The sequence below is a fragment of the Amphiprion ocellaris genome, chromosome 10 (genome assembly GCF_022539595.1).
Source record: "Amphiprion ocellaris isolate individual 3 ecotype Okinawa chromosome 10, ASM2253959v1, whole genome shotgun sequence".
NCBI lineage: Eukaryota > Metazoa > Chordata > Actinopteri > Pomacentridae > Amphiprion > Amphiprion ocellaris.
Genome location: NC_072775.1, coordinates 34,930,642 through 34,952,466, shown reverse-complemented (window position 1 = coordinate 34,952,466; position 21,825 = coordinate 34,930,642). Strand labels below are relative to the sequence as shown.

General features: G+C 40.0%; 1 protein-coding gene and 1 long non-coding RNA gene across 3 annotated transcripts in view; one reads left to right on the top strand and one right to left on the bottom strand.

Annotated features, from left to right (window-relative positions):
• The window catches only part of adcy8 (adenylate cyclase 8 (brain)), a 134,331-nt gene that overhangs the window by 42,004 nt on the left and 70,502 nt on the right, over positions 1-21,825 (top strand). For both annotated transcript variants that reach the window (XM_055014276.1, XM_055014277.1), the window contains exons 2-5: positions 480-629; positions 18,333-18,463; positions 18,567-18,678; positions 20,466-20,593. In XM_055014276.1, coding sequence (XP_054870251.1) covers positions 480-629; positions 18,333-18,463; positions 18,567-18,678; positions 20,466-20,593 — 521 coding nt within the window. The remainder of the gene's footprint in view (positions 1-479; positions 630-18,332; positions 18,464-18,566; positions 18,679-20,465; positions 20,594-21,825) is intronic.
• Positions 14,518-17,382, bottom strand: LOC129349806 (uncharacterized). The gene is made up of 2 exons (XR_008602942.1): positions 17,079-17,382; positions 14,518-15,027 (listed from the first exon to the last, which is right to left on the bottom strand). It is a non-coding gene; the product is annotated as an uncharacterized LOC129349806 (long non-coding RNA).

The following is a 21,825-nucleotide window of genomic DNA, read 5'->3' as shown; positions in this document are numbered from 1 at the left end:
TTCAGGATGTCAGATTGTATTTAATTGAATCTCTACATGTTAAAGCAGCGAGGAGGTCATGAGATCAGCAGATAGTCGTTCACAACATCTTCACTGATGATGGTTTCCACATCTGTAAAACTCCCCAACTATCAGTTACTCTGTTTTTTTTTTTTGTTTGTTTTTGCTTAACTGGTTCATTTAGTAATGCAATATTTTCACCACTTTTCAGTAGTTTTACAGCATTTGAGTCAATTAACCTGTTCCCTAAACCTGGATTTTAGCACATTTTTGGTTAAAATTTGGACTACATGTGGATGAAAACAAGCTAAACCACTGAACTAAGCTGCTTGTGAACCATTTGTTTGTTTCTTCACGGTCGTAGCTTCATTTCTGATCAGTCTGAGTGATCTGAGGAGAAGATAAAGCAGAGAAAAGTCTGTTTTTTATCATCAGAATGAGCTTCATGCTGTATCTAAGCTCCTGTCGTTGTGTTCCAGGTGGCAGCTCAGGCTGTGCTGTTCATGTGCATGAACACCGCTGGGATCTTCATCAGCTACCTGTCGGACCGGGCCCAGCGCCAGGCCTTCCTCGAGACGCGACGCTGCATCGAAGCTCGACTGCGACTCGAGACGGAGAACCAGAGACAGGTGAGTCCGGAAACACCTTCAGAGCTGGTTCTGGAGTCTGTAGGTGGTCGGTTCTGGTGTTTTTAGGAAGAACAGCATCTTTTATTGTTGGGTTTTCTACAGTTCTTGCAGTGACAGATACTTGTTTGGTTTTACCTGAAATATCTCAACTGTTACACCAACAAATGATGTTTTTTCCAAACGTTCATGGTCCCAGAGGATGAATCCTACTGGTTTTCCTGATTCCCATGACTTAACCTCTACCTCATGTTATTCTTGTGTTTGTGATGCTGCTGGTGAACCCTGAAAGTTTACAAAGAATGACCTTTTTAGAGTTTTCTCTGGTGAATTATCGGAAGACAGAATACTGATGATCACAGCTGATTCTAACATGGACTGGAAAGGTTCAGAGACATTTTGAACCATTTTATTGGAACTTTAGTAAATGTTTAACTGATCTAAGGCAGGTTTGGAATCATCTGAACAGATTTTTGAACAATTTTTGAGAGACTTTGGACAAAATTGAGTCTTTTTTTAACAAGTTGTTGTCATTCTGGCCAAGGTTCAAGTCACTCTGGAAAAGCTTTGAGGCATTTTGGACAGATGTTAGGAACTCTGGACACATTAGGAGTCATTCTGGGAAGGATTTGATGCAGTTTGAAGAAGATTCAACCATTTTAGTAACTTTGGACAAACTGAAACAGATTCCTACATCATGGACATTAAACTGTTTACAATAAGATACATCCCACAATACTGATTCTCAAAGTTTGTGACAAAATTGATCACGATTATTCAGTAGTTATGGATATTTTTGAATAGTTTAAGACAATTTTCTACTTTTCAGTCACTTTTGTTGAGTTTTTACCTCATTTCAGATCAGTTTTTGGCATGTTAGTCAAGTCTAGAGTCTTTTGGGTTCATTTTTGAATCACTTTGAAAAAGTATAACACATCATTTCATCTTCTTGAGGTTTTCTCCCAAAGGCAGCAATGTGAAACTGAGTCATAGGATTTAAAATTAGCTTTCTGTTTTGAAATAAGCACTGTTATTAACATCAGAAATCGATCTTCCATCAGTAAGATTTTTTAAAAATTAGAGCTTTATTCTGCCAGATGATGCAACGCAAGTTGAGACTGGTTCGTTATTTTGGCTATTTCGACTATTAGATGGAAAAAGTAATTAAATCAGTTTATTAAACATGGTATTTATGATGAGGAGAAGCTTATGATGAGGAGATCTGTCGTCATTTTAAGGGTTTGTGCTCCAATCAGACTGCAGGAATCAGAACATCTGATCTAAAACTAATCTGTCATCTCAGCTCTGTCCCTCCAAACTGCTTGGCTTTATTAAAAATACCAAAGCTATTGTAGATAAGATGATTCTGAGGAGAGACTGTCTGGTTTTTCATGGAATCTCCTGATTGCAGATGTTTTCCTGTTGAATCTGAACATAATAGACAGCGACCTCCAGATGACCTTCATCTACCACGGCGGTTTAAAACACAGTCCTGCTCTATAAGTCAACAGCATCATGTGCCAGAGATGCATTTTCACCTCCAGTGTTTGGAAACTCGGCGTGAGGAGACTCTGATAAAAGAAGCACAAACAGCTGATGGATTTCAGTTAGCGGCGGCGACCGTTAGCAGCTAACGAGTCCTCCGGGAGGAGAACAGGGGCCCGGCATCGATCCAGCGCTGTCCCACACATGAACTCACATCTAAGGAGAAAACACAGCCTGAGTCACGAGGACAGGCAGCAGAAACAAACCATACGGCGGCCGTTAGACGCTGACAGATCGTGTTTACTGGGATGGACGGTGGAGAAAGCTTTTATGCCACTCGGGTTTCCTGGAAGGCTTTCGATAAGACGGTCGTAATGGAGTAAAACGAGGCCCCGCCCCCTCCCCAGCAGAACGCCTCAATGTCAGCCAATCAGAGGCCAGTGTTTCTGTAAATAGGAACACGTTTCTGTTCTCACAACAACAAGATAAACTCCTTCTGTGGTTGAGTCTGACTGCGGTGTGGAGGCGGAATGATGTGGGTCGGACCTGCAGGCAGAAAGCAAGGAAAGGATTCAGAATTTACAGCTTTGTGTATTAAAATAAACCAAATGAGGACATGTGATGTGGAACAAGGCGTCTCATTAGGCAGATGTCTACTGCAGGAAGGTGGTGCAAACATTTACAAAAACAAACCCTCATTGTCTGTTTTAGGATTCCTAAAGACTTCCAGTCAAATCAAATGTATTTATTTAGCACAGTTCAGAAATCTTTATTGTCATTGTGCTAATTTAGTACAAGATGTGCAAGTAAAAACAACCTGAGTTAACCAAAGTGCTGTACATGAAATCAGCAGAGGCGGGTAGAGTATCCAAAAATTGGGACTGGGAAGGTTTTGAACCATTTTATTGTAACTTCAGTAAATGTTTAACTAATCTAAGACAGGTTTTGAATCATCTGGACACATTTTTGAACAATTTTTGAGCGATTTTGGACAAAATTGAGTTTTTTCTGACAATTTTTGAGACATTTTTAACAAGTTGTTGTCATTCTGGCCAAGGTTGAAGTCACTCTGGAAAAGCTTTGAGGCATTTTGGACAGATGTTAGGAACTCTGGACACATTAGGAGCCATTCTGGGAAGGATTTGATGCAATTTCAATAAAATTTGTCAATTTTGGGCTATTTTTCGATAACTTTGGACAAACTGAAACAGATAACTATGTCATAGATATTAAACTGTTCTATGATGCATCCCATAATACAGATGCTCACAGCTGGTTCCAACATGGATTTGACTTTATTTAGTGAAATGGTGAACATTCAGACTTGTAGCTGTTCGTCTATAACTCCAGCTGATAACGTTTCTATGACCTGGTGTCTTTGGTGGAAAAGTTGCATCCACAGAAGTTTTTCTGGTTTTTATTGGGTTAAAGGTGGAACCGTTGATGGTAGCCTGACGTTTATTTGGCCTCCATAGCTCACTGGTTTAGAATGAAACAAACTCAAACAGTCATCTCTGCGAAACAGAAGCTGTTTTTCTTAACACAAACAAAACGTCTCTTTCCGTTTCTGAAAACACTTTGAGCCGGAGGTTTTCTCCCAAATTATGAAGTTAAAAATTAGCTTCCTGTTGTGGAATACTTTCGACTTTAAATCTGAAAATCCACCATGAGCAACAACAAAAGGAGTTTTCAGAGTGAACCTTAAACGTAGATGGAAGTGGTCAGTGAGCCATTGCAGGGCTTCAGCTCTCGGCTAAATTCGAGCTGCGCTAATGACTTCTGAAGCTAATCTGACACTGAGTCCGCTGGCTCTCATCTCCAGTGAAGCAAAAACTGCTCGGCCTCCGTTAGCCGCCACGCTGAACGGAGAGTCCAGCTGCATGACGGAGGAGCTCACAGGTAGAAAACTGTCCTGAACTTCATTCAGACGAGTTTTATTGATGCTACAGATGAAATGAACGCAGTTTGTTTGTTGAGAAAATCTGTTTAAAAGCCAACAAAGTGTGATGAGCCCCGTTAGACATTACTGATAGAGCAAAAAACACAACCTGCACACACTTTAGTCGATGGATAACTGGTGCACTATCAACCCATTCAAAGCTGTGAATTATGAATATTTTGAATGGTTTGTTGCTAGTCAAACCCCCACAATGCTCTCTTTATCAGTAAAGCACTAAAAACAAACTGCAGTCTTCTGTCTTTTTAAACAATAACATGCTGCTGACAGTGTGAGTGTTCTGGCTAGTCGGAGGTCATTAACCACCACATTAGTCTTTGTCATGGTGCCTGTTGCTAGCTTAAACGCCCACAATGCTCTCTGCTTTAACATGAACTGTAGTCTGAGTGACGCCTCCTCTGGTCTCTACAGTGATAAACAGGAAGAGGCTCCACCTGCTGGAACAAGCAGGTACTGCAGCTGATCTACAACACAGTTTCTGCTTTATTAATATATTTAAGAATCGGTTAAACTATTAACGCTGATTATTTGATTAATGAATAATTATCATCATTTGTAGCTTAAATTCTTGATCTGACTCACTGCGTAACACGTATTTCTCAATTGCAGCCCCATTTAATTCACTTAATTTACTGATTGCACAATTTTGATGTGAAATCAGTTAAATATTCAGCTGCAGTAAAACCCTTAGATTTCATGTGTTTCTGCTGCTTTTCTTGTGTATATCTGAGTTAATATTTACCAAATTCAGGAAGGCAGGTTTGCAAACTTGACTTGAAAATAAGATATTTTTTTTGATGATGTTTAGTTAAGTAACCCACATTTGCGGCATTTAATTTGAAGCCCCTTTTCTTCTTATGTAAAAAATGCAAAGAAAACTGATAAAAGACTTTAAACAGAAGGAAGCCGAGCTGCTGGTTGAACCGAAAGCCAAAACCTCCATGTAGCTGATATTAAAAATAGGATTTAAAGTGCAAATTTCTGTCTGTGAAAGCCAGAAATGCATTTTCTTCAGCTCTTCTTCTGTCTATGTTGGTGTGATGATGAGAGGAATTGTACATTTCTGTGTAAACACGGCATCACTGTGACTGGCAGGCGCCTCTGCAGCTCCTCAGAGCTTCAGACTTTCAGCCTGAATTGGAAGCGACTCTGTAACATCCACATTTTTTCTTGCAGTGAATCTGCAGCAGCAAAGCCCAGAGCGTTTAGTTGTGACGCAGCATTAGCAACGCTCCGCTGCAGTGTTTCTGTCTAGACCTTAATTTGAGGACAACACAAACACAACAGGAAACCACACAGAGCAGAGTGGAGCTGAGAAAACACCTGCTGTCCTCAGTCATCAACTGATTTCCAGGAGGAGGCCGACCAATCAGAGTTTACTGGAATTAATCATCACAAAATAAATTAAAAATAGATTCTTGTGATTATTCAACTCATATTTATGGCTCTGATTAATGCGCTTTTTTTGGAAAGATTATTATTGTGAATATTATGGTAAAATAATAACTTATCAAACATTTTATGAAAAATTTTCACATGAATTCTATTAATAATCAATAGTATGAACAGAGAGGGTTTGAATGTGTTTGTTTTATCTCTGCAATCATGAAGAATAGTTTACATATGCTTGTAAAAACCAAAAATCAAGAAACCCCAAGAACACTAAACTACCGTCAAGCATGGAGGTGGCAGTATCATCCTCTGGAGCTTTCTAGAAGTGCTTTAGGGTGATGTTTTCCTTGGAGTTTCACATCTAAAAATGTTCTAAGAAGGTCCTACAGTCCTGTGGATGTTTATAGTGTGCAGAAAATTCTTCTTCAAGGCAAGATCAGGTTCTCTAAAGACGTTCTAAACATGTTTTTTAAAGTTATTTTCCGAATGTTGCATTGCATCTCGTTTTTATTATAGATCATTATCTGAAAGTTTTTATGGAAAAATCCCCAAGACATCCTCCGAATATCACAGCAAAATGTTTCACCTTTGTTGATGTATCACATTATAGGAACATTTCAGCTTCGATAACATCTTGAAAGCATCTTTTGAACGTTCTGTTAACAATCTGAAAACATCGTCTAAATGTTCCAGGTTAAATGTTCTGTTTGTATTTAACGTTCAACATCATAGTGAGAGCATTATTTCAAATGATCATTAAAACGTTCTTTGAAAAGGAGATTAAAATGCTTTCTTTAAAACATTATCAGAACTTGTAGGTGATGTTCACCTTCAGAGATGCATTTATTCACACAGGAAGTCACCAAAACGAGAGATATCAGACAAGAACTTTAAATGAGAACATGTGAGGTTTTTAACTGAATAAATGCAGATTGGTTGTTTTAATCTGTTATTAAACCCTGACATACGTTCAGCTGCTGTGGTTTTGAATGAGCAGCAGCTTAAACTGTGTCATGGAGCCTAAAGAGAATCAAACCGTTGCTGGGCTGTTTTCCATTCACTCTGCTGTTATCCAGCCTCGGCTTTTTCTTTCCACTCGACGTTTGAAGAGGCTCTCCAGGGCTCTGAGACGGCGTCATGCAGCTTCGAGTGCACATGAGGTTGCGTTTTATTATTTATTTTACAGCAGAAAACTTCTCTGTGATCCAAGCGGGGGGGCGGCTCGGTGGAGCGGCGGTTAGTGACGACGGTTCAGAGCTGAAACCGGAGAGAGGGTCTGAATGTGTTAGTTTTATTTCTGCAGTCATGAATAAAAGTTTACAAACGCTTGTTAAAAAAAATAAATAAATAAAAATCAAGAAAACCTAAGAACACCAAACCTACCACTAAGCATGGAGGTGGCAGTATCATGCTCTGAGGCTTTCCAGAAGAGCTTCTGGACTGGTTTCAGACTGGATGTTGGACTGGTTCTGGAATTTCTTGGGATTGGTTTATGTTTGGTTTCAGTCATGGTTCTCCTGGTTTTGGACGTGATTTAAAGTTGGTTTAGGATTTATTTTCCTCTGGATCTGGTCCTGGATAAGGTCTGGTTTAGGACTGTCTTGGGTGGATCTCGGACTTTTTAAAGGAATAGTTTAGGTTGGTTTTGGCCTGGTTTGATTTTAGTCCTGGCTTTAGACTTTTTTAGGACTGGTTTCAGACTGTCTTGGGCTGGTCTTAGACTTTTTTTTAAACCTCAAGAACACCAAACCTAGCATCAAGCATGGAGGTGGCAGTATCATGCTCTGTGAAACTGGAGCTTTACACAAAGTAAATGGAATAATGAAGAAGGAGGATCACCTCCACGTTCTTCAGGAAAACCTAAAACCATCAGCAGGAGGTTGATCTTGGACACAGTTAGATGTTTCAACAAGACAATGAGTCCAAACACACATCAGACGTGGTAAAGAAATGGTTCCATCAGCCTGGAATGAAGGGTCTGGACTGGTCTCCCCAAAGTCCTGACTTAAACCCATCAAGAACCTGTGGACTGATGGAAAAACAAGTCTGAGTCTGAAAGACAAGTTTAGTTGAACTGAACCAATTCTGTCCAGAGGAGTCAAAGATAAACCAGAAGATTGAAACCAAAAGAACCAAAATTAGGTAAATATGGACAAATTTAACCAAATATTAGCAAATATTCATGTGTTTCAATGGTTCAATCACAGTAAATTCAGAGTCATTGGAAACTCAAGAGTGACACGATAAACAGTCTTTGTGTTCACGACAATAAGACTCATTTTAACCTGTGGTTCCTCGTCTCGTGTTTTTAAAGTCTAAACTGCTGCAGAATGAAGAAACGCTCATCAAACTCTACACGAAACGTCAAACTGTTGAGTTGGTAAACAGTTTCTGTCATCTCGTCACTGTAATAAAGCAGCTGCTCGACTGACAGGCGACATTTTAAAGCGACGCCCACGTAGACTGAAGGATTACAGGAATTTAAGCCAACGCTGAAGCTACCGAGAGTCTTCAGCTCTAACGCTGTGTGTCGATCGAAGGCTAATTAGTGGCCATTTTACATCTTGTCATGATGGTTTTTCCACTTTTCATGGTCATTTCAATTTTTTTGTGGTGATTTCATGTCTCTATGTGGTGGTTATGCATCTTATTAGTTGTGATTTTGTGCCTTTTTGCGTTGATTTTACGTCTTTTTGTAGCGGTTTTACATCTTTTGAGGGTTTTTTTTGCACTTTTTGCTGATGGCATTGTATCTTATTGTGATGATCTTGTGTCTTTTTGTGTTGATTTTGCATCTTTTTCTGGTGACTTTGCATGTTTTTAACATGGTTTTTGATCTTTTTGTGTTGATTTTGCATCTTTTTCTGGTGACTTTGCATGTTTTTAACATGGTTTTTGATCTTTTTGTGTTGATTTTTCATCTTTTGGTGATGGCTTTACATCTTGTGGTGACTGAGTGTCTTTTTAAGGTCATTTTGCATCTTACAATGATTGTTTTTCCACTTTTCATGGTCCTTTCAATTGTTTTCTGGAGATTTTCAATGTTTTCATAATATTTTCTGCATCTTTTCATGATGATTTTATGTCTTTTTATAGTGGCTTTACATCTTTTGTGTTGATTTTGCATGCTTTTGTGGTGGTTTTGGATCTTTTTGTGTTGATTTTGCGTTTTGAGAATTTAAAAGGTCTTTTTCATGAACAGCATCTGCATTTATACAAACTACCAATGCAACAGGACCAGATGGACCAACAGCTCAAACTTATCCTAAGTTTCTGGATGTGTCACACCTTTTTACCCTTAAGAAATGAAACAAACAGCGGCAGCAGCTAAATGTGCCTCTCAGAACACCAACTCAGCAACTTTCTGAAGCCATCAGATCAAGGGTGTCAAACTCATTTTAGTTCAGATTCCACATCAGCCCAGTTTGATCTCCAGTTTAATCACAGCATAATAACCTCTAAATAACCACAACTCTTAATGGTTCCTTTGTTTTAGTGCAAAAATGTTTACATTTAAGGAATTATGTTTTTACAAAACATCATGAACAACCTGAAATTTATGAAGAAAAACAAATTCAATTTCATCAACATTCAGCCTCAGTTTATCATTTCCACATTACAACTTCCAGATGACAGAGTGTCAACAAAGGAACACAACATTTAGTCATCTGGAACTGAACCATAGAGGATTTACTGGAGGATCAAAACAACAAAAAAAGACAAAAAAAAAAGACAAAAACGTGACAAACAATGACAAAAGCGAGAAACAAAACGACAAATAAACAGACAAACGATGCAAGCGAGACAAAAAGGAAATGGAAAATGACAACAATGAGAAAAAACAACAAAAACATGAGACAAGTAACAAAAGTCAGACAAAAAACAAAAATTACAAAAATGAGACACAAAAAAATACACAAATGACATGAAAAAAAGAGACAAAAAATTTGACCAAAAAGTTACAGACACAAAACAATGGACAAACAACAAAAATGAGACAAACGATTACACAAATGAAACAAAACATGACAAAAGTAAGAAAGAAAATGACAAAAACATAAGACGAATGACAAAAGTCAGAAAAAAAGAGAAAAAACAACAAAAAAAAGACAAAATGACAAAAAAGAGAAAAACAAGACAAAATATGACAAAAATGAGACATAAAATGACATGTTTTAGTACTTCCTTCCTTGCTTTCTTGAGTATTTGGATCTAATTTTGTGCATTTAAACAGATTTACTGATCATTTTTGTGTTAATTTCTTGTTTATTTTTCATGAACATTGTCAGGATGAATTGTTGAGACCTTTGAGGGAGCTTCACTTTAGGACTTTCTGTTTTGGGACTACTTTTAGAGGCGGATGAATCTCCACTCGCCGCCCTGCAGCGTGTCAGCGACAGCAGGACGCTGAGTCAACACAAACCACCGAGTGTGTCCATGCTAATGAAGGAACACGTCGCCCCGGGCAACAGCCATGACACGCTCACGCAAACATCACGCCGTCTACATCTATGTGTCATCAGACGTTTGTTTCTCACAACAACGGCACAGAACTCGGCTGCACAACGAGCAAACCTCGTCTGCTTAAAGTTCAGAGGATCAGAAACCTGCAGCAGGTTGAAATCATCAAGATCATTTAATTAACTTGAATTTAAAATCCAGAAATCTGAGTTTAAATTAGTCACAATATTAAGTTGATGCAGCATTTTTATGTCACGCTAACTCATGGAAATAATGTTTGTGACTTAGAGTTAATTTAAATCAATTACATTTTTATCTGCAGAAATGCTTTTAATTCTGAGGTAAGAGCTGCTGTTTGGATCAGTTTGAGTTATTTTAAAGAAACTTTTATGCATTTAATTACAAAATTACATAAAAGTGAACACAAGTTTTATAGTTGGAAAATTTAAGTCGGAAAATTTATTGAGGGAAAAAAGTTTCTGCGGCAGAAATGTACTGTCAGGTATGTTATTATTACTATTATTATCATTTTACTTGTATTATTATTTTATTGTCAGAAATTTGTCAGGTTTACTATTCTTATTTTATTAAAAACGATGATGATCATTAATATTATTTTATTATTATCGTTATTATTATATTGTCATAAATCTATGAAGCAGCGGTGAGTCGACCGACTGGTTTCCAGGTCTTAGACTGGTCCCTTTAAGCTGCAGAGGATCAGGATTGTGGTTCCTGGTGGGTTTAACGTCTTCAGACGGAGGAGGAGGCGGTTTGTTGGTTTCCAGGTCTTAGACTGGTCCCTTTAAGCTGCAGAGGATCAGGATTCTGGTTCCTGGTGGGTTTAATGTCTTCAGATGGAGGAGGAGGTGGTTTGTTGGTTTCCAGGTCTTACACTGGTCCCTATAAGCTGCAGGATTGTGGTTCCTGGTGGGTTTAACATCTTCAGACGGAGGAGGAGGCGGTTTGTTGGCGCCGCTGAAGATCCCTGAAGCCAAAAAGCAGAAAGTAAAGTGAAGGCTGCTGCATGTCTCCCACTCCAAATCTGTCTCTGCTGCTGCCAACGAAGCAGAGTTTTTATCTGACGGAGCAGCTTATCGTCGTCTCCTTTATGTAATCTGTTTTCATTGCACTTTATTTCTACTTCTGACTCCGTTTAATTCCTGCTTGAGTTTAATTTGAACCTCATTTAACTCCACATTACACTAAAAATTAATGTTTTCACCTCCTAATTAAATAAAAATCTCCTTTAGGATTTATGAAAACGTTGCGTCAACAGACTCACATTTCAGGATTTCAAATTCAACGTCGCTAAATTTGCGGTTTTGGCTTTATCGGCGTCTGCCATTTCTATCTGATAGTATACTGACTTGAGGTCAAGGACACTAAACCAACGGGATCCGGTGAGTACAGCGAATGATTCCTCCAAGTTCGGGAGTGCGTACGCATCTTTGACTGAAGGTTTAGTTTACAATAATCAATGCAAAGTCTCACATCTCCGTTCTTTTTGCGGACAACTACGATCGGCGATGAAAAGGGTGACTCCGATTCCCTTATAACCCCGGCCTCCAACAGGTCCCGTAGATGCTCAAGGACCGCTTCAATGTCACGAGGATGGATAGGTCGTGCTCTGTGTTTAAATGGAGTCTCGTCGTGGAGGCGGATGTGATGTTTTACATGATCGGTTCGTCCAAAATCAAGGTCATTATGCGAAAACACTTCTGGAATCTTTTTAAGGCTTGTGACCACGCGCTCCTTCCACTCCAGAGGAATTGGGGAGGTCCCAAAATCGAAGTTCAAATTTGTTTCTGTAAAGCTCTGCTGTGTGGCGTTTATGGAAACACTCTGGGACAGAACCCGTGGTGACATGGAGAGTTCAGCGATGATACTCAACGGTGAAAGAGTGACATCGTGCTGAGATTCATTAGTCACCATTACCGGAATCTTATGTGATGCATGGCTGGACAGTGTAATCAGGCAGTTCTTTATACACAACCCTCCAGGAAGTGATGTGGTTGGGGCTTCGATGAGGGCACATCTGCTGGCAGGCATTGAAGTTTGCCGAACAGAGCCCTGAAGAACCACTGTGAAACCAGCTGGAACGCTGATTGGAGATCTGCTAGCCAATCGCACCACACTGTCGCTGACACCTTGGGACTGCTGGTGTCGTAACTGGAGGACTACTCTGTAGCCATGCCGAGATGGATTATAGCGTGCACTGTCACTCTCTATATAGTGCTCATAGAGAGGCTCCAGCGTGTTCATGCCAATCAGAATTTGAGATTGGAAACCTGGTCTGCCATCAGGAACCACCAATGCCAGAGTGCTGACATCAGAATCTTCACCCATGAATTCAGCTGGAAAGGTAAGTGTCAGTTCAATATAACCCAGATATGGGACTTCTTGTCCAGCCGCTCCCTCCACTTGCAGCAGTTCACACAAGGACTTAACGGGTTGATGTGAAAAATGCCAGTTATAGATGGACACTGGCACTGTGGTCACTTGTGATCCGAAAAGTCTTGACCAGCTATTTTGACTTGTCCAGCACATCTTGATCCAATAAGACCTTTTGGCAGTCGAGTGACTTCATTGGGAGTGGACTGGTTGGAACACACCACTGGTTTCTGCTTGGTGGGACGTTGTCGGTCCGCAGCAGTTCCCGTTTGCCCTTCAACAGGAACTCTGTCTAGTTTAAAGATGGAATGCTCTTGTGGGTCGAATTCTGCCATTTTCTCTGTTTCTCTGTGAACTGTCTTTTCTTCATGTCTACAAGAGAGGGATTTGGATCATTGTCGCAGTTAGTCTTAATATGTCCATCTTCTCCACAGTTGTAACAGTAGCCGGGCTTTGGAACAGTAGTTGGAGCTTTTCGAGAGGAGCGAGAAGGTTTACTTGTCTTTTGGCTTTCACTGAACTTGTTGCCATGAGTTGGTCGAGATGGAGCAGACTGCTTATGACCAGACTGAGCAGTTAGAGACACCAGCTGCTTTTGAATGTCGGCAAGCTGCTGTGTGAGCTGTTGAGTGATGGTTGTCAGTGCGTCCACTTTGCTTTCTTCTGGCGAAGAGCAAGCGTACTGGGCATGTACCCCGGCTCTGGTTTTTGAGCCGAGGTGCTGCTTCATACATTGCACCTTCGCAGCCTCTCGCTCCTCTTCTGTTCGGAGTAGCAGCAAAAACTCTGCAAAGGAGGGTGGGCGGAACTTGCGCTGCTTCAGCTGTAGTTCTGATATAAGCGAGTTGTCCCAGCAGCCACGACAGAATTGCTTTAATAGATGCCGGTCCAAATCAGCAGCAGAGACTCCTCCCCTCTTCACAGCCAAGCTAAGAGCAACTTGCAAACGTTGCAAGTATGCAGATGGCTTTTCACCAGCATCTTGAAACAGCTCCATGAATTTAGCATACAGTTCGTCACCATCTTGTACTGTCCCATATGCCGAGTCGAGGATCTGGAGATAAGTTATTGGTGAAGTTTCTGGGTGGAGATGTTTCACCATATCCGCAGCTGGAGGAAAAAGACTTTCAAATATCTTCCTTGAGCGTTGAAGATCTGAAACAGCAGGGTCTTTGAATAGGAGATCAACACCAGAGCGCCATGTGTCATAATCCGATTCATTTTGTGGTCTTGGAACTCTGCCGGAAAATAATCTGAGTCTTTGAGCGGACATATGTGCTACATTGTCATCAGTCTTCACAATGTGCTCAACCACGTACCGTTGGACCCCCGGTGGATTGAGATCGGGGCACGACATGGCCGACAGTGACGGCCTTGAGGTGTTCTGGATGTTGGGATTTGAAGCACCGTGTGGTTGTTCACCCTCTACCTGTTGGGCTGTGGCTGTAGCTCCTTGCGTTTGACTCAGGGTGGCAGCATTGATGAGCTGGGCAGGGCTTGTACTGGAGCCAGGTAGTATCCCCTTCTTTTCTGTAGGTAAGGATGTCTGGTCTTCACTTAAACTCTGCTCGGTGATGGACTGGCCCAGTAGAAACATTACACCCTTTAGGACTTCAGCATAGTCCCGTCCTGTGAGTTTAGCCAAATTTTTCAAATCACTCAAATACTCTTGGGTTTTTAGTTTACCTTCCAATTCAGAACAAGCAATAGAAAGTTCAGTAATTTCATATGTTACTTTCACATCACTGCAAATGTAAATGTATGGCAAGATCTTTTGAATTTCAGCTAAAGCTTCCCCAGACTCAAACTCAACAACAATCGAATCATAAAAGGCACTACTGGATTCAGTTATTAACTCAACCTTTGATGTTTTTCCATACTGGCTCACAAAAGCGACTACCTCATCATCAGTCTCACCATTATTTGCATATTTAATTAAAACAGCGTTCGGAATTTTTTATGCCGTGTTTCTCCAAAATATCCATTTTTTTTCTTATTTGCATCAATGTCAAAATTTTTAAAATGTATTTATATTCAGCTCTCTCAATACTCTCTCCTGGCTAGCTTGCCACTTTTATGTAACACCTGTGTAGTAGGTAAGTAGTAAAGAACTGGTTTACTAACACCAGAAGTGTTTAGGTTCGTTAGGCTAGTAATCAGAAGACTAAATTCGGCTCAAGGAGAGGGTAGACAGGAAGCTGATTTTGTATTTGCAGGTACCATATATTGAATATTTCTTTAAACATACAAGACAGCCAACAGTGCAAATATTTACAGTGAATAACAAACAGTAACTCACAAATGGCCATTCAATAATGAATATTCAAAATAATTCATTAACTATGCAACTTCAGGACATGACTCAGAAACATTGATATACAATTCGAATGTCAATGCAAAGCACAAATGAGTCCACAAAATTCCCAACACTTGGGAATTGACCCCGATGTACCAACCCAACCCACAGTTCATGTAACCCACGTCTGGGTTGAATGTGATTGTCCAGGAGGAAAAGTGCGCATGGGAGGGGTTTGTGGAAAAAAAGATTGTATGTGGGCAAGGCGGACAATTCAAGGTTTTGAGTGGGGAGAGTTTGTGGGCCACAAAGAGCCCCCTACCAGCCTGGCAGGAGAGGTGCGACTCAGTTCTTCAGCAGTTGCTTTGCTTTAGGTTCAGGGCTCCATTAAGCTCGCCATCAATCAAGGACCTGGCCTAGAGAACAGACCCAAACTTCCCAATAAATCTCTAAATCAAATAAACCAATAGCTTGTAGCTAAAAGTTGATTAGTTTCAGTGTGCACACAATCAATAAATAGGACTAAATGTACTAGAGTCCATAGTCTAAAATGTAAATATTCTAATCAATATCAAATATAAATTAGGGCTGCAACTAACGATTATTTTAATAATCGATTAGTCGGCCGATTATTTTTTCGATTAATCGATGAATCGGATAAAAAAACAACACATTTTTTATTTCCGCCTCTTTATTGAGAAAGAGAAGATTTGGACTGACAGAGCAAATAAGATAATTGAAGCGAAGCCTTCGTCTTCAACCATCGACACAGGCCTCATGCCAGTGAGCATCATGTTGAGGATGCTCTCAGTCAGGACAGCTGCTTGCTGTGGTGGACATGATGTCTTCTCATCATGAAGCCTGTCATTGTTTGCTGTTCATGAAAGGAGAAAGATAGTATAGTTTGAGTATGTATTATAGCACAATTTACAACAACTCAGTAATTATCTTGTTTTATTTGCAGTATTAGGTTAAGGCAAGTAAGTAGTCCAAAGAGCAAAACACAAAGTAAGCACGCACACACACGCACACACATATAGATAGATAGATAGATAGATAGATAGATAGATAGATAGATAGATAGATAGATAGATAGATAGATAGATAGATAGATAGATAGAGAGAGAGATAGAGAGAGAGAGAGATAGAGAGAGAGAGAGAGAGAGAGAGAGAGAGAGAGAGAGAGAGAGAGAGAGAGAGAGAGAGATAGATAGGACAAGCACCATAAAAAATACTACATACTAAATAAGTTACTTTAACCCCGGTCTAAATGCAGTTCATCCTGCTTCACTCCAACACAGACCAGTGTCTTCACTCAGACTTTGTGAGAAAATTAAAACTTGAGGCTTAATCTTTAAATTATTATCACCATTGTGGGCAAGTTACGTTTATTTATAAAGCATATTCAAACCCTGCTTAAGCTGATTAAAGTGAAATAAAAAGTTTCACACGCGCACACACACGCGCGCACACACACACACACACGTGCCCTATCACTGTCATTAATCAGCTAACAAACGCTAGCATCAGGAGAGCTACCAGAGAGACTAACGTTACGTTTCCTCACTGTAAAACAGAACAAACATAGGATAATGTAGTGACTTACCTGCTGTTGAGCTCCTTCATCCTCATCGGCGACTCCAACGTGTTTCTGTTTCAGGTGCTGCATCATCATTGTGGTGCTCCCGTACATCATATCACTTTTGTAAAGCTTGCATGCTACGCATGTTTGTTGTTTTGTGAAGCGTGAAATGCTGCCACACTTTTGAGGATTTCGGTCTGACTGTTTTCTCCGTGTCGGTCACGTTCGGTTGAAATTACTCTGAATTTACTTTCGCTTTGCCGCCACCTCGTTCTGTTCAACTCGCTCTAGAGGTGGAATTATTTTTAAAAAACAAAAAACAAAAAAAAACTTTATTTCCGTCAGCCAGCATTGACAAAGCTCTGCAGGTGAAGTAGACGCTCCGCGACATGGCGAGTGACGCACAAATCGCGCGACACAACGAATCGATAATGAAATTCGTTGCCAACGCTTTTAATAATCGATTATTATCGATTTTATCGATTCGTTGTTGCAGCCCTAATATAAATATACATGTATTAATATATTTAATCACATTGGTCAAAATTCATAGTCAGTAGTCACTAAAATAGTTCAATTAAATTCAAATGGAACATTGTTGAACAATATTAAATAAAGTGCATAGTTTATAGTGCATGATTTGCATAAAGTGCTTCAGTCTAATACTGCTGTGCAAATATGCAAACAGTGAATAAACACAAAAGATGGAAAACAACCACTTAATATTTCTTGGTACAACAGGGCTTCCATATACATACAATACATTTGGTAGAAACAGGGCATAACTGCATTGAAAAGTGGCAAACAATGGCGGAGGCTAGGCTAACAGGCTAAGGCTAGGACAAGCTAACGCTAAGCTATCAACAAAGCCATAGTAAAACTCACCAGTTCCACGATTTGCATCTACTCTCTCACTCCGTCGTCCGTCTCTGATTTGGCTACGATAAGGGGCTCCTAAGAGTTTAAAACAAGTATTACAATTAAAATAGCGAAAATAGCTGAAAACAGAGCTGCAACTCTCTCGTGTGTGGCTTCCCCACCGCTCCTGCACGCCTGAATGCTGCAGCCGCTAATTACAACACAGCGCGCTGAGGGGAACAACGTAATGACGTCACCGCGACGACTGGGATTGGCCGAACCCCAATAAGGCCAAAATAATGCAGGAGAACGACAGCTATACTATTGTTTTCATCTGGGTTACATTCTGCATCAGACTGAAGCCTGTGGAATGCGGTGGTTGTAGTTTTAAGTTTGGATTCCAGTGAAACGGTTCATGGCAGATTATTTCTTTTAGGAGCAACATCTGGACTGATAAAATTCTGTCTCTTCTTAACCTCTCTTTTCTTCTCCTTTTATTCCAGACGCCTTCTGAAAGTTCAAAAGCAGCTGATTCTGTGTTTTTGTCTGATACATGGTTTATTTTGAGGGATTTTAAAAACAGAGAAGACACCTTAGATAGCTGGTGATTAGAACTTGAATGAAAAATTATCTTTTGTCTTCTACTTTTTCTGCTTCTTCGTGTTCTTATTCTTTGTCTCCTTCATATTTTCTTCTTCTCTTTGTTCTTCTTCTTCTCCTTCTTTGTCTTCTCCTTCTCCTCCTCAACTCCTTCTCCTTCTTCATCTTTCTCTTCTTCTTCTTTTTGTTCTTCTTCTTCTTGTTCTTCTTCCCCTTTGTCTTTGTCTTCTTCTTCTCCTCCTCCTCCTCATCTCTTTCTTCTTCTCCTCTTCCTCCCCATCTTCTTGATATTCTTCTTCTCCTTCTTCATCTTCCTCTTCTTCTTCATGTTCTTCTCCTTCTTCTTTTTGTTCTTCTTGCTGTTCTTCTCCTCCTCTTCTTCCTCCTCTTCCTCCATCTTTTTCATCTTCTTCTCCTCCTCCTCCTCTTCTTGTTCTTCTCCTCCTCCTTCTCATCCTCCTCTTCTTGTTCTTCTTCTCCTCCTCCTTCTTCTTTTTATTCTTCATCTTCTCCCCCTCCTCTTCTTGTTCTTCTTCTCCTCCTCCTCCTTTTTATTCTTCATCTTCTCCTCCTCTTCCTCCTTCTCCTTCTGCTAGTGAGTTGAAGACAATCTGATTTTTCAGACTTCATCAATCACTAAACCTGACTTTGTGACTCCAACATTTTGTTTCCGTCCTCCAGGAGCGCCTGGTGTTGTCGGTCCTTCCACGTTTTGTAGTTCTGGAGATGATCAACGACATGACAAATGTAGAAGACGAGCACCTCCAGCATCAGTTCCACCGAATCTACATCCACCGCTATGAGAATGTCAGGTGAGGAGACAGCTGAAATAACCGTAAAGCTTCCTGTAAATGTGTTCAGTCACACAGATATGAACGTGTTTTCAAAGAAGTGACATCTCCGTATTTTATCCAGCATTCTTTTCGCAGATGTCAAAGGCTTCACCAACCTCTCCACCACGCTGTCGGCTCAGGAGCTGGTCCGGATGTTGAACGAGCTGTTTGCACGCTTCGACCGCCTCGCGCACGTGAGTTCCCTCAGCGCCTCGTGCACGAACCCGTGCGTGAAGACAGAAGTTTTACCTGAAATGAGATCATTCTGGTGGTTTACGGCTAACCTGTCGCTATGCTAACGTGTGGCTATGCTAACATGTCGCTATGTTACCGTGTTGCTATGCAGCTAACCTGTCGCTATGCTAACGTGTCGCTATGCTAACGTGTCGCTATGCTAACATGTCGCTATGCAGCTAACCTGTCGCTATGCTAACGTGTCGCTATGCAGCTAACGTGTCGCTATGCTAACGTGTCGCTATGCAGCTAACGTGTCGCTATGCTAACATGTCGCTATGCCAACGTGTCGCTATGCTAACGTGTCGCTATGCAGCTAACGTGTCGCTATGCTAACGTTAACAAACTGTTTCTCTGCAGCATCACAAACAAAAAAACAAAAATAGTTCAGCATGAATCATTTTATATTTTTATATTCAGTCTGGAAGTTAATACAGTAACTGCTAACTCGCTAATGTGGTTAGCACCATGGCCTACCCAGTAGCCACTGGCTTCTCCTCCTCCTCCGTCTTCTCTTTCTCTTTCTTCTTCTTCTCCTCCTCCTCCTCCTCCTTCTTCTTCTCATCCATCGTTTTCTTCTTCTCCTCCTTCTTCCTTCTCCTTCTTCTCCTCCTCCTCCTCCTCCTTCTTCTTCTCCTTCTTCTCATCCTTTGTTTTCTTCTTCTCCTTCTTCCTTCTCCTTCTTCTTTTCCTCCTTCTTTTCCTCCTTCTTCTTCTCTTCCTCCTCCTCCTTATCCTGCTCCTCCTTCTTCTTCTCCTCTTCCTGATTCTACTTCTATAAATAATAAATAACATTCTAGGTCTTGACCTTTGAATATAAAATATTCAGATAAAGTTGTCGAATAAATTTAGTCTCGTTCTAACGTCAGTATTTAAATTATTCAGGTGAGTTTGTCTCTTAAATATTATTGTAGAATCTTAACCTCAGCATGTCAATTATTTAAATAGATTTTAATAATAAAAACACTTTAGGTTTTGAACCTTTGTATGTAAATTATTCAGGTATATTTGTAGAATAAATGATATTATAGGGCCTCAGCAGTTAAACCTGTCAGGTAAGACTCAGTTTAAGTTTTTTTAAGGATATTTCAGATGTCACACTGAGAATTAATCCAGTGGTGTGTTTATTTTTAAATTTCCACTTTGTTTCTTTGCTCGTGTCTTCAGCTGCGAGGTGACTTAACCCTCCTGTTGTCTTCAAAAAAAATATTGTTTCCTTGTCAGAAAAAAATCCAAAAATTCAGCAAAAAAATCCCCAAATTTCTGTAAATTTGTAAAACCTTTAGAAAGAAAATTCCAATAATTCCTTAAAAGTTTCCCTTAAAAGTTTTATTTAAAAAAAAAAAAATACCCCAAATTTGCCAAGAAAATTCTTGTAAATATTTTCCCAAAAAAATTAGTAAAAATCTTTCAAATAAATCCTAAAAATATCTAAAGTGATTCCATATATATCAGTAAAACTTCTATTTTCTTTAAGAATTTTCACAAAAAAAAATCTACCAAAATCCAGCGAAATTTGCTGGATTTTGGTTGATTTTTTTTGGTGAAAGTTCTTAAAGAAACATTTTTAACATTTCTTTTTTTTCCACCAAAAAATGTTCATAAATTTCCCAAAAATGTTGAAAACATCAGAATTTTCACTGTGAAATTTTTTATTTTTATTTTTTCCACATTTTCGAACATTAAAACAGGTCAGTTTTGCCCCGCAGGACGACACCAGGGTTAAATGAGCGTTTGTGTGTTCCAGGAGCATCACTGTCTGCGGATAAAGATCCTGGGCGACTGCTACTACTGTGTTTCTGGTCTGCCAGAGCCACGGCAGGATCACGCCCACTGCTGCGTGGAGATGGGCCTCAGCATGATCAAAACCATCAGGTACCGCTTACAGTTTCTTTTTATTCCACAGACAAGGCAGCAGATGCACGACATCTCACAAACTGTTTTCCAGTTCTGTAAACAAACAGACATTTATTTATTTATTTAACCTTTTTTTTTACCAGGTAAGTTAGTTGAGAACTAGTTTTCATTTTCGATATCGACCTGGTCAAGAGGTCTTACAACGAGATGAACAACAGGTTACATATACAGCAAATCAGAGAGTAGTACAAAAACAAAATACACAAGACTTTTAAAAATAGGCTAAAAAAAGACTAAAAACAGGTACAGTGGTCCTCAAGTGTTTCTCTTACTGATTTTTTTAAATGACGAGTGATATGCTATGAGGAGAGTTTCAGGGATTGTTGTAGAGAGTTCCAGTCATTGGCGACAGAAAACTGGAATGAGAATCAACCGAGAGTGGTAGGAACTTTGGGAATGAGGAGGTGAATGAAACTCTTGGAATGAAGAGTACAGGTGGAGCTATGAATTTTAAGTACTGAGTGCAGATGAGGTGGTGTTTTACCAATGAGGGTTTGGTAGATGAAGAGAAACTAGTGTAATTGTCTACGGGAGTGAAGAGATTACAGTTCACCAGTTTGTGCAAGCTGCAGTGGTGGGTGTTGTCAGAACCAGAGTGCTAGATGGTGTCTAGTTTATGGAGGAGGGTTTTTGAAGCGGATCTATATAATACACCACCATAATCTAATATTGGAAGACTAACATTTTAACGAGAAGGGATTTGGCGTAAATGAAGATATGTTTTTAGAATGAGAGTGAACAATCGAGCCAAATATCTAATCTTTTGCTGGTTCTGATGTGTGTGGAAAGTTCACACATTTGCAAGTATTTTTAGACCTTCAAAAGTCCAAATGAAAGATCCGCCAAATAAAGAACAATAGTGAAGAAAAAAGAATTCCTTGCACTAAAATAGGGTCTTTGAACCGTTCGGTGCTCGGACTCTAATTAAAGCTGCAAGCAGCGTTGGTCGGGTCCTCGCGTCCTTGCTGGTCACCAAATCCAAGCATGTCCACCAGGTGGCGCTGTGACTGAGAGTGTATTTCAGCATATGGATGTGATGAGGGCTGGACTCTGATCACACATGTAAAGTTTGAGGCAGATTGGAGCGTGTAGAGGCTAGTTAAACACCACTTCCTCTTTCATGGCGAAACGCTGAAATTCCACCAGCCACCATGGCCACGCCCTCAGACCTTTTCAGAGTATTTTGATAA